Source organism: Plasmodium fragile, assembly GCF_000956335.1.
Source record: "Plasmodium fragile strain nilgiri unplaced genomic scaffold supercont1.68, whole genome shotgun sequence".
Taxonomy (NCBI): Eukaryota; Apicomplexa; class Aconoidasida; order Haemosporida; family Plasmodiidae; genus Plasmodium; species Plasmodium fragile.
This window is the reverse complement of record NW_012192648.1, coordinates 108,606-124,572: the sequence shown is the minus strand read 5'-3', so window position 1 is coordinate 124,572 and position 15,967 is coordinate 108,606. Positions and strand designations below refer to the sequence as shown.

The 15,967-nt window shown below is 49.9% G+C and overlaps 4 protein-coding genes across 4 annotated transcripts; all 4 read left to right on the top strand.

Moving 5' to 3' along the window:
* Nucleotides 1-321: 321 nt before the first annotated feature.
* Nucleotides 322-636, top strand: AK88_04603 (uncharacterized protein; the record flags this gene model as incomplete). The annotated part of the gene is made up of 1 exon (XM_012482213.1): nucleotides 322-636. One exon carries the CDS (start codon nucleotides 322-324, stop codon nucleotides 634-636), a length of 315 nt encoding a protein of 104 aa, XP_012337636.1.
* Nucleotides 637-2,594: 1,958 nt separating this feature from the next.
* On the top strand, nucleotides 2,595-5,187 carry AK88_04602 (uncharacterized protein; the record flags this gene model as incomplete). Its single annotated transcript, XM_012482212.1, has 5 exons — nucleotides 2,595-2,675; nucleotides 2,844-3,780; nucleotides 4,069-4,458; nucleotides 4,846-4,992; nucleotides 5,111-5,187. 5 exons carry the CDS (start codon nucleotides 2,595-2,597, stop codon nucleotides 5,185-5,187), a joined length of 1,632 nt encoding a protein of 543 aa, XP_012337635.1.
* A 1,572-nt stretch (nucleotides 5,188-6,759) lies between these two features.
* AK88_04601 (uncharacterized protein) lies at nucleotides 6,760-13,010 on the top strand (the record flags this gene model as incomplete). Its single annotated transcript, XM_012482211.1, has 7 exons — nucleotides 6,760-6,858; nucleotides 7,091-7,706; nucleotides 8,299-8,603; nucleotides 8,778-9,609; nucleotides 10,044-10,514; nucleotides 10,970-11,737; nucleotides 11,878-13,010. 7 exons carry the CDS (start codon nucleotides 6,760-6,762, stop codon nucleotides 13,008-13,010), a joined length of 4,224 nt encoding a protein of 1,407 aa, XP_012337634.1.
* A 1,483-nt stretch (nucleotides 13,011-14,493) lies between these two features.
* AK88_04600 (uncharacterized protein) lies at nucleotides 14,494-15,792 on the top strand (the record flags this gene model as incomplete). The annotated part of the gene is made up of 2 exons (XM_012482210.1): nucleotides 14,494-14,574; nucleotides 14,821-15,792. The coding sequence occupies 2 exons, from the start codon at nucleotides 14,494-14,496 to the stop codon at nucleotides 15,790-15,792; spliced, it is 1,053 nt and encodes a 350-aa protein (XP_012337633.1).
* Between the last annotated feature and the right edge of the window lie 175 nt (nucleotides 15,793-15,967).

The following is a 15,967-nucleotide window of genomic DNA, read 5'->3' as shown; positions in this document are numbered from 1 at the left end:
GTATGGAAACCATACAGTTAGAACACGAACACACTCCTTCTCCCCTCGCATACTCTTCCGACCCCGGGAATGACATGCCGGCATTAGACCGCACTAAGTGGATCCCTTGGATTGACCGCAACAAGCACCTATTGCAGGCGTGCACGACGCAGCCGTGGTTTTTGCAATTAAAAGCGGATTGGAAACAATATCAGCGTGAGCACATGGCGGCAAACGGAGGCCCACGGGCACAGTGAACTAGGTGAGCACGCCAACATCCCATCCGCAGTGATGAAGAAACTGCATGCATGGAAACAATGGGTCGAACAGCAACATCGGAAAATGAGTACATACAAGGAAGAGGCGTGGTTCAAACATTTGTTGCATAATGTACAGGAGGCGACAGTGTCGGAAAAAGGCGAAGTATCAGTAGTCGAAAAAGACTTAGAAGTGGACAAAGTAATGGCCGCAGAAGACTTGCTACAAGTGAGCGATGTACCACGGTCACAACCACTGCCTCAGCAACCTTACATGAAAAAATCGTTAACCGCTCAAACATGGATACTGATCCTGGCATTAGTCATAGAACAGTGCGAAGTCGAACGCAGTTTGCAGGATAGGGAGTTATATGTGGATGACCTATTGCAAAAGCTCTGACATTCGGATGCAGTGCGGGGTATGCAGCAATGTAGATGGGGACACATGATAACAGCAGATACCTGTTCCCCCTTATTCGACATACACATTATACTTCTAGTTTGCACTATTACATACCTTCCTTTTTTTTTCTGCTCTCTTCTGCTTCCTTCTGTTTCTTTCTGTTTACTTTTGCCTTGTTTTGTTCTTGTTATCTAGTGAACTTCTTTTAGCATGACCATGGGCACACGGTGGTACAGGTCACATGCATATAACATGTACATTTAAATGAATAATATGAAGGGGTCGTATTCTCCTTTATGTGAAGTTAATTATTACAACATGCGCACGTGCATTCAAAGGGTATAGTGCAGCACAAATATAGCATGCGCATACGCATTCGAGTATAAGGAGACATTTTCTCTCGGCGCAAACCCGGCCGCGTAAACCGCATTGTAGCCGCGTGTGAGAAGGACGAGAGCTTGTCTCTCCGAGCAAACGCGTCGATCCACGCGGCCAAGTGCAACACGGATTCGACGAAGGATTGTCCCAGTGTAAGAAGCAGGAGATTGTCTCTCCGAGCAAACGCGTCGACCCCCGCGGCCCACTGTAGCACGGTTTCGACGACGGATTGTCCGAGTGTAAGAAAGGAGGGAGACATTGTCTCTCCGAGCAAACGCGTCGACCAACGCGGCCGGGTAAAGGACATTGTCCGAGTGAAGCGGTTCGACGAAGTGGCCGAGTGTAAGAACGGAGGGAGACATTGTCTCTCCGAGCACAAGTGGCCCAGTGTAACCACGATTCGACGAAGTGGCCGAGTGTAAGAACGAGGACAGATTGTCTCTCCGAGCACACGCGTCGACCAACGCGGCAGCGTGTACGAAAGCAGGAGGATTGTCTCGCCGAGCACATGCGTCGACCAACGCGGCCAAGTGTAACAAGTATTCGACGACGCAGCCGCGTGTACGAAGGAGGAGAGCTTGTCTCTCCGAGCAAACGCGTCGCACAACGCGGCCGGGTAAAGCACATTGTAGCCGAGTGTAAGCAACGGCGGAGAGATTGTCTGTCCGAGCAAACGTGGCCGAGTAAGGGGTATTCGAGGAAGTGGCCGAGTGTAAGAAAGGAGGGAGACATTGTCTCTCCGAGCAAACGCGTCGACCAACACGGCCGAGTATAACAAGGATTCGACGACGTGTCCGCGTGACGGAGACAGCGTGACGGACAGGCGTTCACGGAGAACGGGGTGACGGAGAAGCGTTGACGGGAGAGGCGTGGACGGAGAAGGCGGTGACGGAGAATCGTACACGGAGACGGGGTGACGCGGAGACGGGGTGACGCGGAGACGGGGTGACGCGGAGACGGGGTGCGCGGAGAAGCGTTGACGGAGAGAAGCGTTGACGGGAGAGGCGTTGACGGGAGAGGCGTTGACGCAGAACGGTGTGACGGAGACCGCGTGACGAGGAGACGGGGTGACGCGGTGACGGCGTGACGGAGAGGCGTTGACGGAGTAGCGTGACCCGGAGACGGGGTGTGTGTATATTTTTTGTTGTTGTTGTTGTGATGTGCACGCGGTAGTAGTAGTAGTAGTAGTAGTCGTCGTACTTTTTTTTTTAAGTAAGGGGAATAAAGTGTTTTTTTTGTTTTGGGGGGTTTTTTCTGTCTGCGTCTGTTTCACGTTTTTTTTTGCCTGTTGAACTTTTTATTCTTTTTTTCTCCTTTTTGTGTGCTTATTTGCTCAATATACGTATACATAACTTGCAGCTAAAATTTATAGGGTCACGGCTGATGCAGTTGTTGCACGCGCACAAGTAATCTTTTATTACACGAGGAAAATAATTATAATAAGAAAAGGGGGAGCATACGGAGAATAGGACAACGGCTGCCTAGAATATCGTGATGCTAACGTTTGGCCCGTACCTGAGGTGCCGCGTCAATGTGCATCACACCAGATTGATATAACTGTCTATAGCACGCACAATATGGCAAACGAGGGACATTGGACACATGTAATTGCAGCATGGGCAAAGAGCATAGTACTACGGAAACAGGAAGATTTTGACGTAAGTATTAGATCAGCACCAGGGCTTGCACGACACAGGGCACAAGGGCGGCGGAGAATAGTGTTGGTACATATATATGCGCTAACACATACGGAACGGAAGGTAGAGTCCTATAGAGTTTACATATTGTTATACATTAATCATGTTCTCTATGTATATATTTCGTAGAGTGCATTATGGGCAGATATGCAGAATGTGTTACAAGAATTCGTGGACCACATGGAAGACACCGAACAACATATAGATGCGTATGCCATAAGCTGCGGGGATGCAGGTTGGCCGCGTAGAGGAGCGGCGCATCATGGAACCCTCTACACCGGACACACAGTTGCGGCCCAGATGAAATGCAGACTGATGGTTGGAGCATTATATTTTGTAACTGGGTGGAGCAATCACATGACACATGATAAGGACGAATCGGAAAATGATACGGCCCTGAAGGCAATGATGAGGTGCATCGTGGCCCATGTTTTTGCGTATATATTGGCTGAAATAAAGTGTAAATATGAGTGGCCAGCAATAGACCAGGCCTGGTACATCATGAGAGGCATGGGACAACCGGGTGGGGTGGAGACGTCAATTTCAGCTGGCACCTGTACGCTGGATGCGTATAAGAATACTAACATAGGCACAGGGAACTTACAGGAAGCGGTAAAACAATGGTTAAAGAAAAGTAAAAAGATAAGTGCTAGTATAAAAGAAATAGAAGACAACCCGAACTGCAACATAGAATGGAAAATGTACAAGAACAGTATGGAACAGAGCGGAAAAGGTGCAGACCTTTCCAGTATATTTCAGGAGCACCATATGCAGGGGTTAGTAAAACAGCAGGTAACAAAAATGTTTAAGAAAATTACCAACACAGTAAGCAAAAAGGTGGAGCAGGCGCGCAAAAAGGAAACGGGCTCTATGGGATCCGAACATAGTGACCTAGACTCTTCGGACGAGGACGAGGAGGAGGACGATGAAGAGCAGCAGAACGCACAAGAGGACATGAAGGACAGGACAGGTAAAAACACGACTCCTAAGACTACGAATACGAATAGTACGGCCGCTACCGATAAGCCTGCGGATGCATGCCGGCACCACAACAACAACGCACACGGTGCGGAACAGTCACAACAGCGCACACGGCAGCCACAACAACACAGCAAACGACTTCGTTGACGCTGACCGACTGCGATGAGCGGTGTCCACGACGAGATGACGGCGACAACATAAACGTTGTACTGCTACCATCTAGCCCAAGTTCACCGAGTTCGCCTGGACGCAGTCCATCGAGTGCACCCGACCGTGCCGCTACCTGATCGAACCGTCCCGGCCCCCTTCTTTCTGTACCACTTGTGTCCCTTTGTTTTTTATCATCTACACTTTCTTCCGTTCCCCCTCTTAGGTAAACCAAGTGCAGGATCAGGAGTGACGGGCTCCGGAGGGGGGAAGTCATTGCAGCCATCGCAAGCGCAAGCGCCGGCATCTCCAGTATTACCAGCAAGACCACCACAACCAGAAGCAACACCAGGAGCAGGAGCAGCAGGACCCGTACCACAACCCCCACCTGCGGCACCACCCCCAGCATCATCCTCCTCGGGATCGGGAGCAGGTACAGGGACACCATCAACGGATACTGAAAAACCAGGTAAGTGCTCAAAGCCACCACTGTCTGCCACAGTCCAGAATGCAGGCAAAGGTCTCGCCGGTGCTAAATCCATTACCACTATCACTTTTGGCACGAGTTCCGGAACTGAGGATGCATGTGGGAACAAACCTAAGGACTCGCGTGAAGGTAGTGTCCTGAGTGAATATCGACAACAAAAACAAAGAGAACAAAAAAGAAACAACTTTTCCGGACAGAGAGGGAGAGACACCACGGAGAGAGAGGCAGCGACAGAAACCCAACGTCGAATGAGAATGAAAGCGGCAGACCGAGAGCGACAGCCGCTGGATGTAGACGTCGACAGACACACACACACACTGTGTGTGTTGTGTGTTGTGTGTTGTGTGTTGTGAGTGTTGTGCGCGGGTGCGAGAGAGAAAGTCTTTTCCCGGGGTGGCACCTGCCACCCACCGTTCGCACCGTGGCATCATGTCGCCAAGCGTGTGGCCAACCATAACATTCCACAGCACAAAACTGTAGTTTCATCGTTTTCCGCTTTTCTGCATATCCCTTCAGGGAAGGAAACACCGGACGCAGCACCCACGCAGACAGGCCCGGATCACAAGTCCCCCGCAGTAGCAGGGCCTTCCGCTGAAGCACCAGCAGACAGCACCGGACACACGCGCAGTACCTGGAGTCGAAAAAGACTTACAAGTGGAACAAGTAATGGCAGCAGCACATATGCTAAAAGTGAGAGATGCACCATGCACGCAACTGCATCCGCAACGTTACATGAACACACCGTTAACCGCTCAAACATGGATACTGCTCCTGGCATTAGTGATAGAACACTGCGAGCTTGAACGCCGTCTGAAGGAGAACGAGTTATATGTGGATGACCTATTGGAAAAGCTCTGACATTCGGATGACGGGGCATATGAATGGGACATAACGCATGCTCACCGTACACCACTTTTACTTCATTATGTGATATACACAATATATTTCTGCTTTACGTTATTCTATACCTTCCTTTTTTTGTTTCTCATCTCTTCTGCTCTGTTCTGCTTACTTCTGTTTCTTTTGCTTTGTTTTGTTCTTTTTCTGTGTAGTCAACTTCTTTTAACATGACCATAGGAACAGGTGGGTACCGGTTAAATGCATTTAAAACGTAGATTTACATGAATAATATGAAGCGGTAGTATTCTCCTTTATGTGAAGTTAATTATTAAAAGCTCAGCACGTGCATTCTAAGGGTATAGTGCAGCACACATATAGCATGCGAATACGCATTCGAGTATAAGGAGAGCTTGTCTCTCCGAGCAAACGCGTCGAACAACGCGGCCGGGTACACGGATTGCCACCGAGTGAACGTATTAGACGACGGATTGTCCGAGTGTAAGCACGGAGGGAGAGATTATCTCTCCGAGCACACGCGTCGACGACGTAGCCGAGTGCAAGAACGAGGACCATTGTCTCTCAGAGCAAACGCGGCCGCGCAAACCGGTTCGACGACGTGGCCGCGTGTAAGACATATTCGAAGCAGTAGCCGAGTGTAAGAAAGGAGGGAGACATTGTCTCTCCGAGCAAACGTGTCCGGGTAAACCGCATTGTAGCCGAGCGCACGGATTCGACGACGTAGCCGCGTACGCATCCAGAGAGGGAGCAGAGAGCGGAAGGCGGAAGATCGAAGAAAACAAGTAGTTGTTGTGTATATTTATCACGACTTCCAGAAGCAGTTGACGGAGAGGCGTTGACGGGAGAAGCGTTGACGGAGAAGCGTTGACGGAGAGGCGTTGACTGAGACGGGGTCACGAACAAGGGGCCACAGACAAGCGTGACGCAGACGCGTGACCCGGCGAGGCGTTCAAGGGGACGGCGTGACGGAGACGGGGTGTGACGAGAGAGGCGTTGACGGACACCGCGTTCACGGAGAGAAGCGTTGACGCAGAATCGTTGACGGAGACAGGGTGACAGGGGAGGCGTTGACGGAGAATCGTTGACGGACACGCGTTGACGGAAGAGGCGTTGACGGACACGGCGTGACGCGAGCGGCGTTGATGGAAGAGGCGTTGACGGAGAGGCGTTGATGTGAGAGGCGTTGACGGAGAAGGCGCTGTCGGAGGAGGTGTGACGAAGACGGGGTGACGGCAACGCGTGGCGTAGAGGCGTAGACGGGAGACCGTGTGACGGAGAGGGCGTTGACGAAGAACACACATTGCGCATGACGGGCGCTCTACTTCTTATTGCGCATCGCAAGAACGACGCACGTGGTAGAACAAGCACATGGGACGCAAACGGCACAGAAGGGCAACGTGCGGCACATGCCAAATGTAGGGGTAGTATGAATACGTTCTGTTGGCAAGAGTACGCTCTCCCTTTCTGTCTGTGAAGAACAGATTAAAAAGGGGTGCAAGTGCCTGAGGGAAGTTGGCAGAGAGAAAGGGATGTAGAGAACGGTATATACAAGGGGTTACGTCATATAATAAAATGCAGAGACGAAACGCGGTATCTGGACCAATGATGGAAGTACTAAGGCTGTATGCCACCAAGGAAGGAAAGAAAATAAATATGAGTTCACCTGAATCAGTAAGAAAAAAATAATAAGTAGCTTGAACAGTATATGCATAAAATAATGTGTACTTACTACTATAATTGATTGGAGCTGTGTACATACCATACATACAATTCATAGAATTCTATTATTATGTACAGGCATGATATTTCTACTGAAAATGGGCATGTATGAATGCCCCTGCAGAATACAACGGTATATGCAGGCAGGTTATACGTAGATTTATGTAAACAATGTTTCCCGCAGATAATATTGTTGAGCAGTATAACAAAAAACTGGGCAACATTTATGCAGCACATAGGGAACAGAAGTTTAATTGAGCAATATGGAACAATTTGCAATAGTGAAGCATGGGCAGACTCGGAAGAATATACAAAGGGAGACAGGGGGCTGAACGTGATAATGAATGATGCAGAGAGAAATGTGTGTAAGCTAATGGCAGTTGCATTATTCTTTGCAAATGGATGGGGCGCAGGGGAGAAACCCGATGTGAATAAAGCGAATACAGAGGTATTTATAAGGTGCGCAATGGCAAATATATATACTTACATATTAGAAGAAACACAGTGTGCTGGAAAACAGGGTATACATAATGCATGGCGCGCAATGCAAGAAATGGGTAATGAGCTCTTCGGAGCGGAAAATTTAATTGCAGCAGGGACATGTAGCATAGGCATGTTTAAAGAAGGGGAAGGAGGAATTGAAGGGATAAGAAGGAAAATTAAGACCTGGTTACAGTCTAATGCGGGACAGTTGGGAGCAATACAGGGCCAAGCAACGGGAAATAGCTGTCCGGAAAAAGTAGTAACTAAAGAGGAAACAAAGAAGGAAGAAGTACCTAAAAATACACAGGCAGCAGTAGGTACGGCAATGGAAGCAAAAAAGTAGATGGAACAGAGTGTGTAGGGTCAGAATTTGTGGATTCGGGGCAAAAGGGCATAACATTAAACATAGTACGGGAGAACTTATGTTCGTCATGAACACGTCCATGAGAATACATTCGTGAGTAGACACACATTCGTGCGCGATGCGCATGTTCGTAAGAATACGTTTGTGGGGAACATGTGCTGTGATGAACGACGTTCATAAAAGGAAACGGCATGAAAACGGGAGAGTGGGACACTTTATGAGAACCATGCCATCGCGCCCTTTGCTGCCGCCCACTCGTCACCCGTTTCATCCGTCGATGACGCCGACGCCGATGCCGTCGGCCCCCCTTCCACAAAGAACGAGGCAGCGAAAAAAAGAGGGACAAGGGAAGCGGAGAAATAGAATTTATACAGAGGGGAAGAGTACATAGACAGAGGCGAAAAACGGGCAATGTAGAGAGAGTGCGCAACGACACGTTCCTCGGTTTTACTCGTTTTCCATCTTCAATCCCGTTGGGATTAAGAGAGCGACAATCTAAAGAACCCGTAAAAATTATAGTTACCATTATTTTTCTGCCGTCACAGGGGGACACGGACTGCAAACACATCAAACGCAGCCGGTCGACAGCGGACCAGCATCAGCCAAACCAGTAGCGAAGTCGAAACCGGCGGCAACACCGTCACTGGGGACGGGGAATGGGACGACATCTGGTGGTGGTGGTCAGGGTGGTAGTAGTGGTAGTGGTCAGGGTGGTAAGCCTAGTACGGGAGTTGCCGTAGGAGGTCAGCACCAGAACGGGAAGATGGCGAACACCGAGGAGACAGAGTGTGATGCAGACAGAATACTGCAGCGGACGCATAGGCCAATCTACGTGGTGCCCCCACGTGATGTAAGTTAGATTACAAAGCAGGTGATGCGATGGGCAGGCAACAGGAATCAATACAAGAAGACTTTGTTCATAAGGGCACGTGCATACATGTGAGAATGTATATGTATTTATGTGCAAGCACATAGATAACATGTGCCCATGGGCACTTTTTTAATGTCCATGTGCAACACGTAGGATAATGAATGGAACAAGTGGAAGCAAGTGTTGCAGGAATTTACGGAATATATGCAGGACCACAACGACCTCAATGAAGCATATGGTGCCAACTGTTATAATGCATGTTGGGATTATATAACGCCAGGTGCGGTTCATTTCGTGGACCAAACAGTAGCAGATGTCGTACGGTGCAGAGTTATGAGCGTTGCATGGGCCTTCGCAAATGGGTGGGGCCCTAAAGGAAGCGCTCAGCAGAACGGCGTGCACATGAATGAGCAAGAACAGAATATGTTCAGGTGTGAGGTGGCAAATATATTTGGACATTTACTGAAAACTATGTACTGCACAAGTCAACAAGGATACAAGAGAGGTGTAGAGTATTCCCGCATAGCATTCAAGAGTATGCAGAGCGCGGGCAAAGATGGAGCTGGAGTACTGGATGGTCCTGTTCTAGAGGACAAATGTACAGCATGTGGGTATAAGGACCATGAAAGGTTGGCACACGCAATAAATTTGAAAGTAGTGGAGTGGTTCTTGGAGGAAGGACGAATAAAGGCAGAAATACAGGCACTGGAAAGGGCAATGCCGTGTAAAACAAAATGGACAGATTACATTAAGCAGCTGGACCAAGGGGACAAACATATTAAGGAGGGGTGGAGAGACTGGAACAGTATCAAAGACCGTTTGAGCACACACGGGAGGAAGAAGCTAGAGACAGCAGAGACGCTGATGAACGAAAAGGTGAAGAAGATAATTAAGAAAGTGCAGGAAAAACAGGATGATATAGTGAGGGCCGCCAAGGCGGCGTTTGAGGAAAAGCAGCAGAGAGCAAAAAAGGAAATTGCGGACGGTAAGGATACGCACATACGCCCGCATACGCATGCCAACGGATGGCACGACTACGCGGCGGGCATGTAAACCATACGAATAGTACGGATGCCGCCGCCACCACAACAACACGCACGCGGCGGAACAGCACCCCCTCGTTGAGCCGAGGTGTGTGCGACGGCACAGAGGGCGACCGATGTAGCGGTGACGAGGCATCGGACTGCGGTCGCGAGATGACGGCGACAAATAACAGTGTACTGCTACCATCGCAACCTAGTTCACCGAGTGCGCCCCCCTTTCTTCCTGTCTTTGTCCTCTTCTAACAACGTGCGCGCTCTCTAACACCGTGCGCTTTCTGCCGCTACCTGATCGAACCGTCCCGGCCCCTTCTTTCTGTGCCACTTGTGTTCTTTGTTTTTTTTATCATCTTTCTACCATCTTCCTTTCTTCTTGCAGGGAAGGACAAGAGGAAGAAGGCAGAAGACAGCCGTAACGGGGAGGTAGTAACGAAGAAACCAGAAGCTACACCACCTAAGGCACCAGAGACACCAAAGGAGGTTTCCCCGGACGCGAAAGCACCCAAGGAGGAAAAGACGGCAGATAGCACGGCCAGGGCTGATGGAGGATTACCGGACATGTTACCAGCATCACCTGCGCCAGCGGAAACACCACAAGCACCATCATCATCTGCAGCAGGCACAGGGGACACACAACCAGGTACACGTAATGGTAGCACACAGACAACACCGGCACCCGCAGCAGGCACTACGGGCAAAGACTCACGTCCGGGGCCTATTCCTGCGACGACGTCAACATGTGGGCCCAGCACATACACTGAGACTACGGAGGCAAATGGGAGTACCGCCACCATTACAATCACTACCGTGCATTCCTCATCCCCTGCATGCGCCGGCGGCAGTACCCCAGGTAGTGAGTCCGATGAGAACAAAGAACGAGAGAACAAAAAAAAAAAAAACAAAAAAAATGAAACAACAATTTCCGGAGAGAGAGGGAGAGACACCACGGAGAGAGAGACCCCAAACGTCGAATGAGAGTGAGCGGGGCAGTCAGCGGCCGAGCAACGGGTCCGCCGCGGGATGCAGATGTAGACGGGTAGACGTCGACAGACACACACACACACTGTGTGTGTTGTGTGTTGTGTGTTGTGAGTGTTGTGCGCGGGTGCGAGAGAGAAAGTCTTTTCCCGGGGTGGCACCGTAAGCACCGTTCGCACCGTGGCCCACCATCCACGGACGCGCGGTGGTCATAACGGTGTGGTCCAGCATGAGCAACCATGCAACCGAGCATGCCCAACCTAACCATGCACCTCAAAGTTCCGTTTTATCGCATTCTTGTTCTGCCCCCCATACTTGCACTCATAGAGAAGGAAGCTACAGGAGGTACAACGACATCGGGATCCTCAGCAACAACGGATGCAGCACCACCAGGATCATCACCACACCAGCCAGCCCCAGGTCTAGGGCACACGGGTGCATCTGGTTCCAATGGTTCACCCGGTGACACAGGTCCCTCTGGTCCACCAGGTCCAAGCGGTGCACCTGGTTCACCAGCGCCGCTCGGTGACGCGGGTACTACCGGTCCAGCGGGTAAAGATCGTGAAGCAAACCCAGCCGATCCGAACTCCGTCGACGGAGAAAATAGTGACCCCCCTCCTCTCAATCCACCCAAACCAAAACCGAACCCGAACCCCAATCAATCGGGTGCAAGCGGTAGCGGCGCAGGCGGCGCACCGTCCCCAGCAGGTGGTGGAAGTGCTGTTTCTGGTGAGGACGGACAGGGAGGTGAACACGCTGCTGGCGGCACCGGTAGCGGAAGTCCAGGAGGAGGAGGTAGTAGTGGTGCAGGAGGTGCCGGTGGTGGTGGTACGCGTGGTAGTAGTGCTGGTGGAGGGGCTGCCCTTACCCCTGACATCCCTTCCGTTTTGCCCGGCCTCAGATGGGAAGATGTCACGCCGTACACCCCCGCGCTGCTCCCCGCTGTTGTGGGTATTGGGATAATTGCGTTCTTCCTATGGAGGGTAAGCACACACGACAATGCGGGCATGCCGCATGTGCCGGATGTTTATACCTCAGAACATCCCAACCGGCTCCAATACATGATCGTTCTAACACAAATGTACTCCTACACCCGTATTCATTCCTTTTATCCTACCGTCCTCACCCTCCTCTTTACCCCCCTTTTTCTGCTTAGTACTTTGCGCACCTCGGCCACAAACGATGACGAACATATCGAACCGTTCGTGACGTGCCGTCACCGCCACTCGACGAAGAAATATTGCAACATCTACAACGCGGCGACGCTCCGCCACCCGATTACGGGTACACGATGATTAGGGATAGGCAGCCCGGCAGATTGCCCGCCCAACGACGACGTCATCCACGCGTGCGTAAGCGAACGATCATCGAGCTCCATCTAGAACTGCTCCACGAATGTGCAGCAACCGAGTGGGAAAACGTCAAAGACCACTATTTGCAGATTGTCGTGGAGGCGTTTGCGCCCGACTTGGAGCAGGACGAGGAAACGAATAACAATATCTTGGGTGTGTCTACCGCAGACCATGGTTCTGCAGGGAACAATGTTTCCTCCACCGTGGATCCATCCACTGACATCGAACGAACGGATGCATGTCCACCGAATGACCCCGATCCATGGAAGTGTATGGAAACTATACAGTTCGCAGCGGACCCTTGTGCACCTAACGAAGATGATCCCTGGAGTTGTATGGAAACGATAGAGTTAGCAACGGACACTTCTCCACCGAATGCACACGAACCTGATGCATGGAGTTGTATGCACACTAAACAGTTAGAACAAGAAAAGAGTCCTTCCCAACCCGCTGCGACGAATGCGACTTCGGTCCCCGACTACCATCACTGGATCCCTTGGATTGACCGCAACAAGCATCTATTGCGCGCGTGCACGACGCAGCCGTGGTTTTTGCAATTAAAAGCGGATTGGAAACAATATTATCAACAACATTCGGCACACGAAGACCACGGGCACCGTGCACTCGGTGCAGCTGAAATCCTGCCCATGAAGAAATTGCACTTGTGGAAACAATGGGTGTCCCAACAACATGCGCTTATGAATACATACAGTGAGCAGGAGTGGTTCCAACCTTTGTTGCATACTGTAGAGGCGGAGACAGAATCGCACAAACGCGAAGTACCTGCAGTGGACACAGACGTAGAAGTGGAAAACGTAAATACAGCACAACAGATGCTACAAGTCAGAGATGCACCACGGTCGCAACTGCATCAGCAACCTTATATGAAAAAACGGTTCACCGCTAACATATGCATACTGATCCTGGCATTAGTCATAGAACAGTGCGAGGTCGAATGTCGTTTGCAGCAGACGGAGTTATATGTGGATGCACTACTGCAGACGCTCTGCAATTAAGATGACGGCGCATATGCATGGGACATAACGCATGCTAACCGTACACCACTTTTAGTTCATTATGTGATATACATAATATATTTCGTGTTTGCACTATTCCATACGTTCTTTTTTTTTTTTTGCTGCTCTGTTCTGCTTAATTCTGTTTACTTGTGCTCACTGTTGCCTTGTTTTGTTCTTGTTATCTAGTGAACTTCTTTTAGCATGACCATAGGAACAGGGTGGTACAGGTTAAATGCATATAAAATGTAGATTTACATGAATAATATGGAAGGGGTAGTATTCTGCTTTATGTGAAGTTAATTATTAAAAGCTGAGCACGTGCATTCTACGGGTATAGTGTAGAACTCATATAGCATGCGACTAAGCATTCGAGTATAAGGACAGCTTGTCTCTCCGAGCACACGCGGCCGCGTAAACCGCATTGTAGACGAGTGTCAGCACGATTCGACGACGTAGCCGAGTGTAAGAAGGTACACATTGTCTCTCCGAGCAAACGAGGCAGCGTAAAGCACTGTCGTCGAGTGTACGAAAGGAGGAGAGATTGCCTCTCCGAGCAAACGCGGCCGGGTAAAGCACATTGTCGACGAGGTAGCCGACTGTCACAACCAGCAGATTGTCTCTCCGAGCAAACTCGTCGAGTAACGCGGCCGCGTACACCGCATTGTAGCCGAGTGTAAGAACGGAGGAGAGATGGTCTCTCCGAGCACACGCGTCGAGCAACGCGGCCGGGTAAACGCGCATTGTGGCCACGTGCAACACCGATTCGACGTAGTGGCCGAGTGTAAGAAAGGAGGGAGAGATTGTCTGTCCGAGCAACCGCGTCGACCGCCGTAGCCGCGTGTAAGCACGATTCAACGAAGTAGCCGAGTGTAAGACGCATTCGACGAAGTGGCCGAGTAAGGGGTTCGAGGGAAGGATTTCCATTGAGGGATTCAGTGAGGGAGCAACGAGCAGCGGGGGGGACGGAGGAAGGAACACACATATTATGTGGGCAGGCGAACCAGGGCGACAACGACGGCAACGACGGCAACGACGGCAACGACGGCAACGACGGGAGCACAAGTTGATGTTGTTGTCGCTACTGCGGTTTTAGTGTACAAGGGGTTTAGTGTACGCGCACACAGAGACAGTGTGTGTGAAGGCGTTTCGTGGAGACCGGTATACAAAGGGGGCAGGCGGGCTATTCATGACGCGTTGCGTGTAGTCTTTTTCCTATTTTTTTCTTTTTTTCTTTTTTGTTGTTTTCTTTTTTTCCTTCTTCCAAACCCCACGCTTTATAGGGTGTGTGATTACATTCAGATAGGGGAGAGTTTGTTCATGTGACATGCTTCCCCAGGCACCTTATACTGCAAGACACATTCCATGCTCTAAGTATCTGAGTAACACACAAGAGAATATTGTGCCTATATTATACTCAAGCCGTTATCTGAGCGATAATGATATCATTCGTTTCATTATATTGGTTTATGGTTGTGACAATATGAAGTATGCGACGTTAGGGGCTTTATTAGCACATTATGTGAAGACACGAGGTCTAGTGGATAAACATGAGCAGTATACGGTAATTTACTCACAATCACACGCGCGCGGTTGTGTAATTATAACCGCCTCTATATATGATAGTATGGATACTTGCCTGTATATATAATTGTACGCATCCGATCGTGCACTAATTCCATATTAATAATACAATGGGAACATACCGTACGTGCAACACGTACCCAGCCACGGGCACATATGGATATGGACGAGAGCGGTGCAGTGGCAAATTATGCACACACATATATGTTCCTTATGCATAATACAGGAATTCCTACGGACAGATGTAACAGTGCTACTCGAAGAATTTGTGGCACATATGCAACGCGATATTGTGGAGAACTATGCAGCTAATTGTTTGAACGTGGGTTATACGAAAGAGCACCATGGAGACATGAAGTTCGTAGCTAAAGTGGGAGACAGAATTATATGTACACTCATGACAGGAGCATTATTTTTCATGAATGGATGGCACAAGCAGTCCGCTAGCACGGACCATACAGACCGTACTAGTGAAGCGTTGAAGGAACATATAAGGTGCGCCATAGTAAATATATTTATGTACATATTGAACGAATCTCCATGCAAAAGTGACATGGGTACATATTATGCATGGTACACCATGAGAAAGATGGAGCCAGATCTAGGGGGTGGATTAATTAAGCAGGGAAAATGCCGCAAGGGCGTGTTTACAGACATAAAAATCGAGGAATTCGACATGCAGCAAATGATTAAGTCATGGTTGCAGAAAAATGTAAGAATACAAGACACAATTGGAGGCAAGGCAATGAAAAGCACATGTACGAAAACATTAGCAGGAAGTGGGCGGGCCAAGCAAGATGCAGATGCCACGGATGACAACACAGACCTGAGGCAAGACGAGAAAGACGCTATACGTGAGTTAGGCCGAGGACTGAAGACCATAGTGGAGGAGGTAAAGAAAGAAGTTACGCAATGCGCGCAGGACACTGGCGCATGCATGGAGTCTATCGAAGCTGTCTCCCGAAGCAATCCTGAGAATGACAAAAGTAAGGCCATAGTATCGAAATCTGTCGAAAGAGGTATACCAGCACCAACCGTTGCGGCAAGTAAGGACCGAGGGGAGAAAGCACCAATACGACCCGCTACGTACCGTATTGCTCAATATGGATGCCACAACATGCACGCATGCACGGCACCACAACGCGCACACGGCAGCCACAACAAAGCACACGCGGCGACCACAGCGGCTCGAGTGTAGCACGGATTCGACGAAGTGGCCGAGTGTAAGGAGAATTCGACGACGTAGCCGGGTAAGCATTGTGCCGAGTGTAAGAACGGAGGAAGACATTGTCTCTCCGAGCAAACGCGTGGACCAACGCGGCCGGGTAAAGCACCTTGTTGCCGCGTGTAACGAGGATTCGACGAAGTAGCCG